The sequence below is a fragment of the Empidonax traillii genome, unplaced genomic scaffold (genome assembly GCF_003031625.1).
Source record: "Empidonax traillii isolate 1590-97213 ecotype Southwest subspecies unplaced genomic scaffold, ASM303162v1 scaffold34:size3740991, whole genome shotgun sequence".
Classification (NCBI taxonomy): Eukaryota; Metazoa; Chordata; class Aves; order Passeriformes; family Tyrannidae; genus Empidonax; species Empidonax traillii.
The window spans coordinates 2217147-2231099 of NW_020955227.1; the positions used below are offsets into that span (position 1 = coordinate 2217147).

Consider the following 13953-nt stretch of genomic DNA (forward strand, 5'->3'; position numbering starts at 1 on the left):
AATGAGAAAATTCAAGCTCCAATGAAAGCAAAAATCCTGCTTTGGTTTCTCCAGAGGTGCCAGTGCAGAGAAAGGCTCCTGGAAGAGCCACGGATTTGAATGAAGCTCTGTACTTTTTTGGTTGGCAGCACTCAGAGTGGCTGGGTAGCAGCTTTCCAGCTCCCCAGTGTGGTTTACCACGCTGAGAGCTCGCTCCATCCAGTCTAGCAGCCATGAGAATGGAAACTTTCATGACTCACACACTTTGCATAGACTGCATTAAAAACCACCTTTGCTGCTGTTTTCATGACCAAGAGAAACATCGTGTCTGTGTTACAGCTCAGGACCTGTGGAAAGGAGCTACCAAAGGGGAACTGGCACACCTGGTATGCAGAGCCAAGAGTATAATACTCAGTGGGAGTGAAATGGGGCCAAAACTGCTGAGGAGGTAGGGGGGAAACCATGGAGGTATCTCCCTGCACTCCATCAGGGCACTGTCTGGCAGCTGCTGCTCGGTTGTGGTGTGTTTGTGCCACTGCTTCATGGCAACGACAGCCCAACTGCATCGTCAGCAGCAAAGGCGTCTCTGAGCTTCCTCCACTGTGCTGGGGCTGCCATGGCAATCTGGGCAGGCTGGCAAACCTGTGTCACGTCAACAACAGCACCAGGGAGTGGGGAAAGGCCAGTGCTCAGTTTGAATTGCTACTGTACTGGGTCCCTGACTCCGCACTCTGGTGCAAAAAGTTGGTCCGTGGTGTGGTCACCCTTAAAATGTTTCTCTTGGTGTGCAGATGGGTCTGCACATCCACCAGCTGGGTGTCTGTGGCCTGCGATTAAAGCGATGGTGGAATTTCGGATTTCCACTGTTCGCTTTGGAAGCTGACTTTCAGACTTCAGGGAAATCCTTCCTGCTCGTTCCACATCTCCAGGGGTGGAAGGATGTGCCCCTGCACACTTATTCCTCCCTCAGTCCTGACACTCTTGATGCAAGGGGAAAAAAAAACGGGAACAAAGATCACACCTACCTTATGCCCAATTTCTCCCAAAGGTCCAGGTGGCCCCTGTGGTCCTTGTGGACCCTGAAAAACAGACACAAAACACTCTTTTCATACTTGCCTTCATTTCTGAAGGGGCATCACTTCTGTAGTCTGAAAGATAAAACACCAGCTCCCACCCACACCTCAGAGGAGTTATGCACTGTGCAAGAACTGGCCAGTGAGATGGAGAGGCAAGCAACAGGTGGGCTGAGGCACCTTAGCAGGCAAAGAGCTCATTGAGAAGGCAAAGACCTTTCATTTTTCTGGCTCCTGTCTAAAATAACTGCAGTTAGCAACCTGAAAGTGCCTGGTTTACCCTCTCCCTTCACAGTCCAGGAGGGTCCCCATAGACACAGAGAGTAGGAAGAGATCCCTCTTCCTGTTGACCCTACTTGAGGTCTGTGTCTTCCCCTGTCACCCCCAGTGCCTCTTCCAAAGCTGTAGCTCAGTTCTGACACCATCAGCCTCCTTCCTGGTTCTCCTTCCATTCAACCTACTAGCCCACTCCAGCCCCTCCTGTTACATCTGACCCTGCCCCAGCCCCAATTTTGTCCTTCTTTTCTCCTTTCCAAAATCCACTCCAGCCTGTATCCTACACTCTCCCTGGCTGATCCATGGCCCCCTTTTGCTTTCCAGGGGTCTGACCTTGTCTTTCCTTACAGCTCCTAGGACTCTAGCCAAGTCCTTCACATCTCTGACCACGCTGGAGTTGGAAAGGACAGAGAAGCTGGAATTGGGTAAGTGGTGGGGAGGAGACAGACAAAGAGATGAAGTGTTTGTGTGTGCACTAGGAAAGGGAGAGGAAGAGAATGATAAGACACTTGCCGGGTCGCCTGGAGCCCCTTTTGCTCCTGGAGGTCCAGAAGGTCCTTGGATACCCTGGAAAAATTAAAAACACCAGGGTCAGCTCCAACCCCTAGAATCCTTCATGCCTTTCAGCAGTAATGTGCATCTCACAAATGCTCCAGTAAAAGGAGGGGTTAGGTGTCCTTTTAAGTGTGAGACACTGTCCAAACTCTCCCCCCTGAACCAGGACCCAAAACTTACAGGCTTGAGTGAAACTGAGGTTATGGAAGGAAGCACAAGGGATGGACACTTACTGGGAAGCCGCGTGCTCCAGCCTCCCCTGTCTCCCCCATCTTGCCCTGTGAACACACAATTACAGGAATCAGCAGCCAGGTCCCTGGGCACTGGGAACGTGTGGGTTTCCCCCACAGGGAGGACCTGACACCATGCCAGGCTTGGCAGGCTCTGGCTCTTGCAGAGGACATACCTGCAGCCCATCTGGTCCTGGCCTGCCTGGCTCCCCTGGTCGGCCCTAGAAAGCAAAAAGACAAAGTCATGTCAGCAGGAGCACAAACTGTTGGTGATGCTCTTCTGCCCCAGCCCATCTGCTCCTGCACATTTTCCAGCAAATATCCCCTCCAGTTCCCTGCAGCTTTTGAGAGGACAAATACCCACCATCCTACCCCGAGGAACACCCCAACCAGCAGGGAGTGTGGGCAAGGGTCCTGATGCCAGCACTGGACAGATTTTACTCTGGTGGCAAGACAGGCTCATCCTTGCTGGTTGCTCCTCATGGAGTAACTGAACATGCCTTGGAGGAGCAGGATGAGACACCTTGATCCTGCCCAGAGAATTTACAGCACAGCTAAGAGCAGCCTTGGCACTCACTTTGACACCTCGTGACCCCGGCTCGCCTACTGGTCCATCAGGCCCTCTGTCACCCTGGAAAAAAGTAAAAGAGAGGCAAAAATAAGAACATAGAGGCTATGTCTCACTGGAAAATCCAGCTGTCACTCTAGCCTTGGCCACCAGGACAGTCCATGAGATCAGTCCTGGCTAAGCCAACCTGTACCTGCATGTGTTGAGCTCAGCAGTTCAGAGCCCGGGACTCAAAAAATTCTTTCTGTGTTTTGTTGCTTGATTTCTCATCGTTACCAGCACACAGAATTTTTTATTCCTGTTAAACCAACTACCAACCACAAACCAAAGCCAGAGGAGAAAAGCAGGCCAGGAATAGTCTTATTTTCAGACAACGATGACATGACAACAGTTTTGCAAGGCACTGAGACTTGTAGCTCCAGCCTTATTGATAGCAAACCTCTTCATTCCTAGAAACCTTGCTTTTCCAACTGCCTCTGCCCTTAACCCTTGGCATACCACACTGTCTCATCATCACAATTAGGGCAATAAATCTACAAAATATAGAGGCACACAGGCCCCCACCACACAGTACTTTCAGATTGTCCTGGGCCCCAAATTCCTCCAAAAGAGAAGGGTATATTTGCTGGCAGCTGAACTCCAAGCCTTCAGCTACAGCTACTTGCTATTGAAAGATTTGGCTGCTGTTAGGGACAAGGCAGGTGCTCATGCATATGCAGGTGGGGAGGAGTTCAGCTGGCTGTGCCTGATCCTGCATGTCTGGTCCCATGTCTGGCATCTCCTCCTGGATGTGGGAGTGTGTGGAAGGCACGAGGAGCTCAGGAGGTGTGCAGGACATGCACTCTGCTGCAAATGAGCAGTAGGAATAGCTGAAATCAAACAGTTCATAGCACAGGTCAAGCATTGGTGAGGAAGGGGTGTCCTTGTTCCTCCAGAGTTCCAAACAAGGGGAGCCCTGGGAAGAGGGGAAGGCTGTGAATAGAATCAATGGTTTGAGTTGGAAGGGACATTAAAGACTATCTAGCTCTCACACTAATTTCAGGAGAGTTGAACACACAACCCTCTGCACCATTTGACCCCCAGAAACCCATGTATCACACTGACAGAGAATAAAGAGCCACAGTGAGAGAAAATAAAACAGTTAAAAAGGGCATATCAAGAGACTATTAATGGGCTTCATGTTCATAATCAGGTCATTAGCTCAGTTGGGACTCTTAGGCGCTACTGCAATACAAATAATAAATAAAAACACAGAGTGGTGTTAGAATGTAGTGGTAAGAGGAATTCTGAGAGCTGGCCAACACAGAAAGAGAGAAAACAGGAGCCAATGTGCTTAATCGGGATGCAAACCCAGTGCCAAAAGTAATAACGGGGCTAGGGAGCCAATGCCTTAGAAAAGCAACTCCAGGATGACAGGCAAAGAGAGAGACTCACAAAGAAAGGCACTGTACAGCAGAAATGTATAGGAACCTCAGCCAAATTATTACAGCAGACAAACACTGTCAATATAAAATAATGCAAAAACTTCTACTGCACTTGGCAAAGCCCCGTGCCGCTGAGCAGAGCTGAGATTAAATAACCAAGAGCCTGTATTGCATTGCCAGTTAAGGCACAGCTCTAAAGAATGCTAAGCCTGGTCTCCAGGACAGATGGACAGAGAAGGACTGTGCCCCAGATGGGAAGCTCACAACTAAAGGGGGTGTTTCACAGGTTGGGGCTCTGCTGCACTGATGTCAGGCAGCTCTCACCAGCCCAACACCACAAGTGCTTCGGTTCATGCTGGCCCCTAGATCAGAGAGCAGCAAAGACCAAAAGTTTTATTAATCCATGTCCCTATAAACCTCAAAGCACAACGACATAAACCAGAAGGTCATTTAAAAGCAGGGCTACTGACAGCTCGAGACAGCCCTGTAAGTTGGAGTGGTGGGAGAGCAGGGCTTGGAGGCATCTTGGGGGCTGTCTGGGGTGACTGGGACACCCAGCAAATACACAAAACTGCCCATAGAAAAGGAAGGTGTCAGCCACGATGCTGGCACCCTAGGAAAGCACCCTTGCTACGCAGCTACTCATTCTCCCTGGAAAACAGACTGTTCCCCTTCTCTTTGGGCAGCCACTCAGAATATTCTGTGCAATTACATCTTTACTATCCAAGCTGACGTGGTGGGTGACCTGTGTGTGAAGCAGGGGAAGGATGTGCAGACAGGGAGGAGTCCATAGCTGAGGGAAGAGGGAACAGGGATCAGAAGCAAGTGGGACATGGAAATGACAGTAATGACCCAGGTTACAGGTTTCTCTTCCAGGAGAGATCCTGTCAGGAAGGAAACTGGGATGTGTCTGGCCCTTCCAGCCCCATCTTCTGTAGCCTGTCCTGCCCTGTCCAGCCCCTTTGCCACTGCTGGGTGTCTCTGAGCTGGGTGGAGGTTGTTGGGTGTCCTCGGTACAGCAGCGAGGGCAGTGAGGGCTGTGGTTCTCAGTGGTCCAACCCAGCAGGGCTGGCTGGCTGGGGGAAGTGTTTACAGTATCCTCATCCCTTCCAGCAGAGCCCTGTCACCAGCATGGCAGGATCTGCCAGGGCAATCTCACTTCAGAGCAGTCACCTGCCTAATCCCATCACAACACAACTCATCAGCATTTGACCTAAGGAAGGAGAAGGTGACCCTCTGCTCGCAGATGCATGTGGCAAACTTCATCTTCTCCAGCCTCCTGGGCTGGAACCTGGGGAAAAGGCTTCCCCTAATCCACCCTGACAGGGAAGGCTACATTTAGTCAATTATTTAAATCTTCAGAACTCTCTATTACTGACAACTGTTGGTCAGAGATGAGTGAGTGAGGTCCTGGCAGCTCTCCAGGGAGATCCCAATGCCAAATGCTGCAAGGCACAGCACGGTGCCTTCCCCTCCACAGACCTGGCAGCCTGGCCTTGCAGACAGGGCTGAGGGCTGTCCCTGGGCTGCCCTTGCAGCCTCAGTTCCCCTGGGTCAGGGGGTGCACAGGCCAGGACAGTATTTCCCTGAGATGTGCAGCTCTACCAGCAACCCCAGACTAAACAAGGTGCTAAAACGTTGGCCAGGTGTGAACAGTGACAGCTTACAAATGCAGGGGAACTCTGTTCAAACAGCTACTCAGAGCTCCAAGAGAGACAGCGAGCAGCCTCTGAACTGCAGCACAAAGGAGCAGTCAGTAGCTCCTTTCCAGAAATCCAAAGCTTCTTCCTTACCCCTTTATCCAGTTACTGATATTTCCCTATCACAGTCTGGCCAAAGGAAAAGTCAGCAGATACCTTGAGTGAAGCCAAAGGGAGACATCGCTGGCCACAGATCTGGGGCCAACCTGTCCTCAAACACTTCCAGTGCTCTCTCAGTCAACCCTGAAAGATCCCTGAAAGCAAAACAATATGTCCCTGCTTCTTCTCCATGAACAAAACTCAGGTGGGCCTGGAAAAAAGCAGCTATTTTCATGTTTGGTTAGATAACAGCACTTTAAAGATCCCTGGCATTTACAAATGCCTGCAGTTGGTGATGGTGGGAAGCTCTGGGTCCCTCCCCTCTGGCACAGAGTAGCAGAGGGCTTGGAGTGCAGTTGTGCTCCCCTTATCTCAGCTTTGCAGGCTTCACCTGGGCAGCAGTTAATGCAGGAGCTGGATAAATGAATGAATGGCATGGTGGAAAAGAGAAATATGCTTTGGGATTTGAAAAGCTCCTCTTGTATCACCTGAGCCAGAACACAGCAGTGAGAGGATAACATTCCAGAAACACTGACAGGCACCTTGGCCACGAGAATAGGGCAAGGTAAGGCACTTAAAGCAGGATTTCAGGTGCAGCTTTATGATCTGAGTTGCCAAGTCCTGGCTCCAGCTGATATTTAACCTTCTGCAGAGATTCCCAGCCTTTTTGATGACATTTTCCTCAGGAGAACATGCTAGAGACCACGCATTTTCCTGCTGCGAGGAGCTGATTAGAAGAAATGTGCTTTAGGATTTAAGTGAGACAGGGTAAGGGACTTGCTGAATCAGCTGCCCCCAAATTTAAACCTTGATTTGGTTAAATAATTAGCTTTAAGCATGTACATAGCTGTCACTAGCTGAATGTTAAGCACATGTTCAAATGCTACACTGAGTACAGATGAAGGAAAAGGAGCCTGAGCTCACATGTCCAAGTTTCTTGTCCTCAGGGAAGAGAAGAGGAGAAACTACATTTGAGGAAGATTGTTCAGTATCAGTTTGGTGGAATAAACAAAGACTTGTGAAGGAATAACAGCTCTGTCAGGACTAAAAAGAAAGTTACAATTTTTAAAGAGTTTTCTTTTTAAAATATGCCTATCTTGACAGTGCAAAAGCTATCACATCATAAATGCAGACCCCGAAAAGTCTCCATTGTTCTTTACAATCAAAACCATATTTGCTATTTACATTTCCTTCAAAAGCAAATTTACTTTAATGAAGCATCCATAAACAGAGCTCATGGGATTCATAAACATCTGGTAGGGGCTACATTCATGTTTCCACTCTGAATTGAATTACATCCCTTTTGTAAGATGGGATAGACAGAGGCTAATGTCTGAAATTACAATTGGGGGATCATTTCCCCATCCTGAGAAAACCAAGACCTGGAGTCACAGGACCAAGTAAGCAAACACAGAATGCTATGTGCCTGTAATATCTTTGGAGAGTATGAAGAGAAGGAAAATGTGAGCAAGAGAGATACAAACCAGAAATTCTCCAGGCAGGAGATCTCCTGGTCCTTAAAATACCGACTTCCCCACATTATATTCATTGAAATCTGTAGGATTTCAGAGCTGAAGGTCTCTACTATGTGGTATGTCATTTTGAGGATGGACAGTGCTGATGGTAGCTCAGATGGAGTCCTGCAGGATTTCTCCAGAGGGTTTGACACTCTGGATCCAGCTACACCTAGAGGCAGGTATCTGCTGTGCCAGCCAAACTCCTTTCCTAGGAGCTGAATTCAGCTTTGCTTTAGGTTTTACCTCATGTGACGATAACAGATATTTCCCTTTGTCATTCCTGACAGTAGGAGTGGAACTGGAAACAGCCTGGTTGGCTTTGCTTTCCTGGAGGGCTGAGGACTTGAGGCCAAGGCAGATGTAAGCCTTGAAAGCTGAAGAAGGTTTATGTGAGGGAACCTTGCACAACCCAAGAGCCAAACACTGCAGCTGCCCAGGGATGCCTGCCGTAAGGAGAAGCTCAGTGCCAGGGATGTGGTTGGCATTCCTGGCTGGCACTGGGGAGGAGGCTTGGGACTCCTCTGTCACTGCAAACATTAAAGGCACTGGCAGAAGCATCTGATCCCCTTGGAGGATCCACCTCTCCAAGAGCCAGTACATTTGCAGCCTGGATTCATCCAGAAGGTGTTCCCTGTTCAACTCTGTGCTGTTGTTTTACCTTGAGGTATTTTCTGCTGTCCATTCAGAGCCTCCCGCCAGGGAACGCCTCCAGTTTCTCATCTGCCAGGATCCTGGATGTCCTGGAACCTCACTCCCCAGGGGCCTCTCTGACAGTGAAGCTGGGGAGTGAACTCCATGGGCCTCTCCAGCAAGGAGAACAGAGGCATGGAAACTGTTCTTCCCAGTCACAAGTTAAAAGCTGAACCCTGATATGCATCTGCCGAGCTTGGATGTTACTGGTGTCATTCTAGATGTGATTTTAAAGCTTAGAGCAGTTCCAGGGTACATAACTCTGTGGTCATAGAGCTTCCTAATTGGTTATTCCATTTCCTTTTGCTGGTTACAGCTATTTGAAGAGTGTATTCTCTCTGGCACAGGGAAACACATGCAATCCTTGGTTGTCCCAAATTCCCCAAGCAGGACTTGCAATAGAAGCAGAGATTGGAGGTAGGTAAAATGTATAGTTTACCCCAGAGCGTGTCTTTGAAAATGAAACATGGAAACAGATCCTTGGAGGGAGAAATGCAAAATATGTTGTTGTTGGGGCCTTCAGCAAGAACACATGTGAGCTCACTATTAATACTTTGTAAAGCAGCTGGACAGGGAAAAACAACCCAAAGCAGGGATGCTCCTGCAATAAATATCCAGTTGGAGAAGAAAGATTGAAGAGCTCAGCGGGACGTGGGTTGGATGTCACAGGCAGGAAAACAAGCAGCTTTGGCAGGTCTAGAGGTCATTCTGCTGTCGGCTGTCACCCAAACAGAGCAGGGAGCACCACACAGGAACTGACTCCGAGTGCCTGGGAGCTATTTGTCGGTGTAACATGGACTTGTAGCACTGGCAGTGATGCCAGTTGGGACCATCACTCAGCACTAGGCTGGGGGGCTGCACTTTCCAGGCAGGAGTCACGCATGGGACTGTTCAGGTGTGTCCAGATAAAATCAGGGCCTTGTGTTATGGGCTGGAAAAACCCATAGATAGACACAGGATGTGCCTATAATTTGATCTACTGACAGTGCAAAGCACACCTTCCTCACAGCCCTTATGAGCCCTGCTGGAACTTTACTGATCCTGTGAGACTGGAAAGGGAGACATGGGAAGAGCAGGCTGCTTAGCAGCTTGTCAGCACCATTTCTGCTGACCTTGTCTCTTAATTCTATGCCATGACATAACATTTCCCCCTTTATCTGCCTCTGGTTAATCACAGCACTTCACATCTCAGCTGCTCTCTCTCCCTTGGCAACAAAGGCACCTTTTCTGGTCTTCTACTTGCACTTTTTTCCTGACTCAGACACATCTCCAGATGACTAAATCTACACCATTCTCACAAGAAGTATCTGTAAACAGTGTTTTGACGCTGCAAACGGTTGGAAAAGACAAACTGGATCATTTCCATGCTAACCTCTACACTGGACACCCCTCTGCCCATACACATCACTTGTATTCACATCCCTGGCAAGACTTGCTTCAAAGCCCTCGTGTTTTATGCACAGAAGAAACAGCACTGCCCAACTTCTGCTCATCTTCACACCCTCAGGCTAATCCACCAGATTGCTTTTCCAATGGCTGAAAGAGGAGAGGGATAAAAGCTCCTGGAAAGTGCTTACCCTGCGGCCTTTCATCCCTCTTATCCCTGGTGCACCACGGGCTCCTGCTGGACCCTGGAAGGGGAGAAGGGAAACAAAATGAAAAGCTGTTGGTAAGATCCTGTGTCCCCATGTGATCTGCAGGGGCCTCAAGTGAAGTCCCTTGACCATCAGGTTGGTTCATTAAACTCTTGCCAGAGACACTGACATATTTACTTCTCTGTAAATGGTCTTTTTTTTAAAAATCACTGATGGTCTTTGGATTATGAACATTTAGGCCAAGGATCCTGGCTGAGGTTTGTATGCTTAATGACCTGCAGCCTGTTATCTGTGTCAGTGGTGTGATGTGAAGTCAAACATTCAGAATCCCCTCCAAAGCTATTAAAAGCAGCTGTTGCTCAGCATCTGTTCAAAAATAATAATAATAACAACCAGGATCTGGTTTTTAGTTGTCCAAATAAAAAAATCAGACACCTCATCTTCGGTATCCAATTTGATCTTTTCAGCCAAATACTGATTTTTATCTTCAAGTAGTTGTTGCCCTGTTAGTGCTGCATAAATATTGATACTGGCAGATAGATGCTAATTTCATTTGGACTGTTGGTGCTGTGGATGATCCTGTTCTTCTTACACTTACAGAAAAATTTCAGGTTTTCTTTTCACCTGGATTTGTACACACTTGGTTCATTAATGTGCATACAGGAAATACAGAAAACCAGGCCTTTTTTTTCCTGCTAAAATATTTATCAGTGTCAAAACAATAAAGGATATATTCAATTAACAGGGCTTACTTCTGTATTACAATTCTGAAACCGCATATTTAAAATTAGTGCCTTCCTGCTGTCAGAAAATAAAACCTCAAAATGACACATTCCATCCTTACTCTCCCAAATATTCCCCATCAAATTTGGCTATTTATATAATAAGAGCTTTTACCAACTGTCAACCCTGCGCACTCCACCAAGGATCAGAACAATATTGGGCTGTGATCTTCCTACTGCTCATACCACTGCCACTAATAAAGATTTTGCTTTTGGAATGGAGATGTTGAGAACACAAATGCTTAGCTGTTCCCACTCAAGACGGAAAAGTCGGTTGACTGTATTTGTGATCACAGTAAATCTCAGTTTTGGTAGTGAGGTCAGCAGTGACTGGCACAGACAGGCAGTACATGTGTCAGATGCCTGTTTTATAGAGATTTTTATGATAAACACATACTGAAATGAAATTCTTTGTTGGCATTTGAAATATCCTCCTGGAAGCCTCAGCCTAACTGAAACAGCTTATGAAAACAGAAGGACAGAAACACTTGTTATGATGGTAAAATGTTGAGGGAACAACTAGATACAGTGCTGGGAATTTCAAGGAACTGTTTGGGAGAAGATAAGTGACTGTTAATATGCCTATATATATATATACATTATTTTAAAAAATGTGTATTAACACAGAAGATTAACACCATGATGGTGAGCAAGGAGAGGGAGAAGGAATTCACAGGGCCCAGTGAGCTGAAGCTAAGGGCAAAGTTTCCTACCACTGACTGTACTTTTGCTTCCCATTCCCAATCATCCTTCATTGACTTAGTTAGCCATCAGAGTGCTATAAGGCTCACTGGAGAGCTTAATCCCCAAGGCTTTAACAGTTTAGGACAAACAACAACAGCATGCCTCAGGTCTGGCTTGAAAAGAAAATAAGGAATGTTTGGTGGAGAAACAGCTGGAATTAATGAGCAGGGATTTGATATTAGGGGATTATTTGATTTACTGGCTTTGTGGGGAAGTTTGAGTTATTGAATTATGACTTTTTAAAATGCAGTCTTGGAGGAAATATTTTGCTTGGATGAACTTGTTATTTGCCTGCAGGAGAAGAGGGAACTGAAGGAAGTGAAAGGACCTGGGGACAGTCTCAGCTCCCAGAGCTCTGCCGAGAGGTTTTGACATCTCCACTCAGAGCTGATGCCTCAGCTCATAGTGTTGTTATGCCCCAGTGAAGTCAGACAAAACTCAGCCTCAACTAAAGGTGCAGTTAGTGGTGCACTGGATGGTGTTTGGGAGCTTTCTGCAATGGGGCCAGCACAGAACCTGCCTGGGCCAAGGGTGATCACAGGCACAGAGCTGGTGGGAGCCTGCCTAATGCTCCAGCTATCCCCAAGCCGTGCAGCAGCTAATCTGATGGGGAAAGTTGCTAAAAATGGGATACTTAGAGATATCCAGCTGCCTCCTAGGCTTCTGTCAAGAGCAAGTGCTGCCACGAGGGGACACAGAGCAGCTCAGTGCTGGGGGCTGCTGGCAGCATCATCCTGCTTTTATTGTAAGGGGGTGCCATGTTTCTGCTCTTAAGGCAGAGATGGGCCACCTCGAGGTGCTGTTTGACCTCAGACCTTCTCTTTCCCTCACCTTCCTGACTTGCAACTGTGCAATCCGTGCCCAGGCAGCAGCTGCCTGCAGCCGGTGCACCCGGAGCATCCCCGAGCTCCCCGCAGTGGGCACAGATGACCCTGGATCTGGAGGTCAAGCCTTTGGCACTGCCCAGGCGTTTTACTACTGTGATATTCCTCCTAATTAACAGCACTGTGGGAATTCACACACTGAGCAAAATCCATTCCCTGCACCCGCCCAGAGCTGCCTTTCTGTTGGCTCCAGCGATCAGCACACAGCGGCACTTGTGCTGCTGGGAGAGCCCGAGCTCCGTCTAAACAACGGCTGTGGGAAACTGGAGCTGGGCTCAAATCTGCTCCCACAGCAATTGCATGCTCCAGCCACAGCTGCACATGTGCCAGATGAGCCCATCCAGATGGAGGGTCCATCTGGGGCAGCTGCTCTGCTGCTCCTCTCACGCCAGCGAGGGCTCTGACCGCGCACGACGGGGTCACTGCACGATGCGATCACCACGCTGCCAACAATTCCCAGCCTGGAATACCTAGAGCTAGTGAGCCTGTGTCCTTCTAAAAGACTGAGGCTGGATTGTGATTTTTGCATTCCCAATTAGGGAAATGGGCTATAAAAGTTTGAATTAATCACTGCTTTTTTTGGTTTTTGTTGCTCACACCCATGCCCCATTCCTTTCTCTTTATCTGTTGTTCACACCAAGCTCAAGTAAACTGGGATAAAGTTGCTTGACTTAGCCCATAAGTGTCTAGGATACAGTATTACAAGGCGATGATAGCTTTTACTTACTGTTGGTCCAGGGATCCCAGGAAAACCCACTCCTCCTGGTGTCCCAGGGTGCCCCTAAAAGGGAAGGAAGAAGAACATGCCTGGTGTGAATGCCCAGAATCTGCTCAGCCCTGCTTCCTCCAAGTGGGAAGACAGGAAAAAAGGCATTGTTGGCTGCTTGCAAGGTCAGGCAGGCCTGATACTTGTCAGGGTAAAACATTTTAGGGGCCGATGAAGACATCCAAGCTGTCGATAGCCCAGCTCCAATTTGGCCACTGATAGAGATTTTCTGAACAGCCCAGAAGAGAATGGGCTGAACTAACAGGAAAATCTGTCTTTGGGTCTTGGACTATGGTAGATATGAAATAAGTGTCAGAGCAAGACAAGGTCCTGCTGATGTTCCCTCTGTTAAACTCATAAATGGGGCTCCCTGAATGGCAGAGCACAGCAGGACACTGAGCGTGCTGCCCAAGCACCCTGCACCTCCAGCTGCTCAGGCAACTTGGGATGTGGACACAGAGTCCTGTTCCCAGACTCTGTTCAGGAGCCAGGATGCTTGGGAACAGGCAGTCCTTGAGTTCCTGGTTGTCTCCACTTGACACAGCAGGTCCTCAGCTGATGGAACTGCAGAACACAACACTAAACCCAGTGTTTCTCTGAAGAGGAGACTGCTGGACACAACTGCTGGGGAGAGGTTACACCTCGATATCCAGTCAGTCAGGTGGCCATCCCCATTCCCACAGAGAGAGGAAGAGCTTGCAGCTGTTGCCATGTAACTAAAGGACCAGGAGAAGCTGCACCCTTGGCAGGGACAGAGGCAGAGAGGCAGCAGCAAGAGCGAGAGAATGCAGACTTACTCCTTACCATCGACCCCTTGACTCCTGGAGGGCCTGGGGGTCCCACCGAGCCACGGTCACCCTAGGAGAGAAACAGGTACATGGGAAAGGGTCATCTAGACCAATGAAACAATTTAAACCCCCACAAATTTATGTATCTGCCACCAACTTTCTACCAGAAAGGGTTCCAGCACCTCAGAATGATCATCGTCCTCTTTTCATCCATCTCATCAGAGTAGTTAAAGGACTACAACAAGAATTAACTAATCCTCCATATCCCAAGAGAGGGGAATTT

At 48.3% G+C, this 13953-nt stretch overlaps 1 protein-coding gene across 1 annotated transcript in view; it reads right to left on the bottom strand.

Annotated features, from left to right (window-relative positions):
- Positions 1-13953, bottom strand: part of COL27A1 (collagen type XXVII alpha 1 chain) — a 143202-nt gene that overhangs the window by 39108 nt on the left and 90141 nt on the right. Inside the window, exons 26-33 of the mRNA XM_027877854.1 lie at positions 13687-13740; positions 12844-12897; positions 9689-9742; positions 2691-2744; positions 2290-2334; positions 2117-2161; positions 1842-1895; positions 1005-1058 (exon numbers count right to left, since the gene is read on the bottom strand). Of these exons, the coding sequence (XP_027733655.1) occupies positions 1005-1058; positions 1842-1895; positions 2117-2161; positions 2290-2334; positions 2691-2744; positions 9689-9742; positions 12844-12897; positions 13687-13740 (414 nt within the window). The remainder of the gene's footprint in view (positions 1-1004; positions 1059-1841; positions 1896-2116; positions 2162-2289; positions 2335-2690; positions 2745-9688; positions 9743-12843; positions 12898-13686; positions 13741-13953) is intronic.